The sequence below is a fragment of the Sinocyclocheilus grahami genome, unplaced genomic scaffold, assembly GCF_001515645.1.
Source record: "Sinocyclocheilus grahami isolate Dianchi unplaced genomic scaffold, SAMN03320097.WGS_v1.1 scaffold554.1, whole genome shotgun sequence".
Classification (NCBI taxonomy): domain Eukaryota; kingdom Metazoa; phylum Chordata; class Actinopteri; order Cypriniformes; family Cyprinidae; genus Sinocyclocheilus; species Sinocyclocheilus grahami.
This window is the reverse complement of record NW_015505733.1, coordinates 533,039-536,694: the sequence shown is the minus strand read 5'-3', so window position 1 is coordinate 536,694 and position 3,656 is coordinate 533,039. Positions and strand designations below refer to the sequence as shown.

The 3,656-nt window shown below is 35.7% G+C and overlaps 1 protein-coding gene across 1 annotated transcript in view; it reads left to right on the top strand.

Moving 5' to 3' along the window:
• LOC107556060 (extended synaptotagmin-2-A-like) overlaps positions 1 to 3,656 on the top strand; it is a 30,463-nt gene that overhangs the window by 7,725 nt on the left and 19,082 nt on the right. The window contains exon 7 of the mRNA XM_016239050.1: positions 2,504 to 2,559. Within this exon, the coding sequence (XP_016094536.1) occupies positions 2,504 to 2,559 (56 nt within the window). The remainder of the gene's footprint in view (positions 1 to 2,503; positions 2,560 to 3,656) is intronic.

Sequence of the window (3,656 nt, the reverse complement as noted above, 5' to 3'; positions counted from 1 at the left end):
TATATATATATATATATATATATATATATATATATATATATATATATATATATATATATATATAAATTTTTTTTTAAAGATTTTACGCTTCTCTCTAAAAACAGCCGAGCTCCTGGAGGCGTGCTGTGGGTGGAGCTAAAGAGTCAAACACTTAAGAGCCCTTACCCACAGATTGGCAACAAAACAGAAATTTGATGCAGTTTTACTTACCGCCTGCGGTTCCAGCTCGTGACAGGGATCTTTTAGTACTGGGACCACTCCATCTTTCAATATCAAATGATGTGCAAATCCAGCGTCGAACTGGGCCTTGTTTATAAAACATTTGTCACTGAAATGACGGGAACAAACAAACACACTTGCGAAACTGTTGCTGTCCCGGAAAAACAAACTGCATCCACTGTTCACAAAATGCTGGGTTATCTTTCCCTCACATCCAAAAACGCTCTTCTTTGGAGACATTCTTCTCATGCAAGTCCTGTGCAGCGCTGCCGACGACTTCTGTGACCCGAATGAAGCACGTTGATGGGCTGCTCTTGTTCGCGCTCTATTTGCTATGTGCGCGCACTCTTCCGGGAGAAGTGCCCATACAAGGAATTCCACTCTTTGTCACGTCATGCAGGGCCATACTCGAGAAAAACTTTCTGAAACTTATACGAAGCCTGAAGGAGTGTATTTGGCACAGAAGTACTCCATCATTCATCCAACTCATTTTTTTGAAGCTTTAGCCAAGTTTAGCATGAGAATTGAGGAAAACATTCCAGGATTTTTCTCCATATAATAGACTTCAATGGTGGCCAACGGGCTCCAAATTGCAGTTTCAATGCAGCTTCAAAGGGCTCTAGCCCTTTATTTTTTACAAACAAATGTGCATAGAAAGTCAAATGTCTTTTACAAAAAAAGGTAAAACAACGATGTCGGATGATTTTGAAGTTGGAGGAGAAAATGAGATTACGTTTTTCACCCTACTCTACCTTTTTGAACCGGAGTACATAGACGAAGAACTAACCGCACGCGACCTTTCCAACATGATTACTTAATGTGTGAAGTTGCGGATACACAATGGGGGAGCTAGTGCAAGACGTGCATTTGTGGTTAAAAAGTATATACATTTTTACTTTTTAATTGTTTATTATTATAAAATTGTTTGTTTCACTACATAAGACCTATATTCCTCACCTGGGATCGTTTAGAGCCCTTTGAAGCTGCATTGAAACTGCAATTTAGAGCTTCAGCCCGTTGGCCACCATTGAAGTCCATTGTATGGAGAAAAATCCTGGAATGTTTTCCTCAAAGACTTTCATTTCTTTGCGACTGAAGAAAGAAAGACATGAACATCTTGGATGACATGGGGGTGAGTAAACTATCAGGAAATGTTTATTCTTGAAGTGAACTAATCCTTGAAGGTTGATGACAGAATTTTCAGAATTTTGACAGAACTATCCCTTTAATGTGCTCATAAAACCACCAAGATCTATTGCTTTAAAGATCATCCTTGACCAACTATATATTTTTCCTCACACTCCATGAAGTCCACTTTAGTGGCCTATGAAGGATATTTGATCATTTTTTGAGACACATTTGATATGAGGATAGTTAATCGAGGGAGGGTATCCACAATCAGTTCAGCAGATCCAACGGCAATAACACATTTAAGAACTTTGGGGAGTACAACTGATGCATAGTTGCTGTATAACTGGAAGAAAACGTTGTAAAGGAAGAGAAAGTTATTAAAGACATTTGTCTTTTGCAAAACTGAATGATTGAGATTCTATTTAAAGGTTTGCTACACAGCATAAAATGATCTTAACAGCTTTACCATGTGCGTGTAGCAGTGGCAGCCAGTCAACGTCACTGACCCAGATTCTGCAGTCTTTCAGTACCAGATTAGTAGCAGGGCTAATTTCACAGCAGGTTATCACAGCTCAGCCTGATTCTAGCTCACTTTCTGCTGCTGTTCCTGAATGAAGGCTTGAATGAGGAAGGTGTTGGAAAACTGAATGAGTTTTGAGTCCTGTGTGAGGTGTCCAGTGTCCTGCGGTCTTACTGTAGTTTGTGATGCACTGAGAGGTGGGCTCTCTTCATATATTCCTCTGCAGTGTGGTCGACGCTGAAACAAATTCACAGAGGGAAAGAGGCTAAGAGAACATTTTTATATTGCATTTATCTCTGTTTTAATGGATGGTTTCTATTTCTGTGCTTCATTTTCTTCTATCCTTCGCTCTTTCTTTCTTGTTTAAGTTCTGGCACACTGGGACACTGATTGGTTTCACCACAGTAACAAACAGTACATAGTATTGTTATATATGTGCTGGCTTTAGAGTGGAACTTGGCATCCATATTGATATTAAATTACTGCCTCAGGCATGTTCAGACATATTTTATTGTTTGTCTTTTTGCGTTATCTGGTTTGTGCTCGTTTTTCTCCTCTAAACAGATATACCTGTATATTCTCTATGTTAGCAGTGTGTTTAAGTATATGCTTGATTCTCTCTTTTTCATTCAGCTTTTGGACATAAACTGGACAGGCCTCACAAATATATTGGACATTCCAGGGCTTAAGTAAGTGAAATTTTTATTCCTACAATGGATTATATCTTTACTTACTAAGACAGCAGTCTTTGTTTCATTTAACTTATTTTAACTTATTTTCATGCTAAGCAATTTTATATAACCTGTGATTTGAACTATGGAACTCTTTACCTATTGAGACAAAGCAAGCAAAATCCCTTAGCATTTTTTAATCTCATCTTAAAACTCATTTATTTAGGGTAGCTTTTACTTGAATTTTTGTATTCATTTTATATTAATTTATTTGTAAATGTTTTGAATGCATTTCTCATCTTCTTGCTTATTTTATAATTTTTTTCGTATGGTGTATTTTGTTGTTTTATTTGTTCATGTAATGCGCTTTGTGATGTAACATTTAATTAAAAAATATAGAAAATAAAGATTATTATTTTTATTATTATTATTATTTTCATGTTGATTAGGCTTCTGGTTCTGTTTTGATTTAAGGGCCTCTTGGTTTTTGTCCATAGATTTATAAAACGTAGAGTCTAGACCTCTTCTATTGTTTTTGTCTTCATTTAGTTGTACTTGGATGTGGGCCTGTTTATTGTAGAAAATTGAAAGAGCCTTTGTTCATCAGTTTTAGTGGATAATCAATGTAAGACATCCTTCTTTCTCTCTAACGTATGTTGATTTTAATTAACTGTAAGCTTGTACGCATATTATAATGGGACTGTCTCACTTTGGAGTAGTAATGAATTTACCCTTTTGGCCACTTCATCTTAACAATTTGTATTACCAGTCTGACACTCCTAACTGAATTTGTTTTATACATAAAAGTTTATGCTTAAATGCTTGAAATTACTTTTGTAGACATTTAAGTTGTGCCTTCATTTGGGTTTCTTTATAAACCTGAAGAGAATATATATATATATATATATATATATATATTTCATTGGTATGGTACACTTGATATAAGATAGCTGATTGATAGCTGACCTTACTTTAATTACCTTAAAGGGGTCATATGATGTTGCTAAAAAGAACCTTATTTTGTGTATTTGCTGTAATGAAATGTGTTTATGCGTTTAAGGTTCAAAAATCACATTATTTTTCACATACTGTACATTATTGTTTCTCCTCTATGC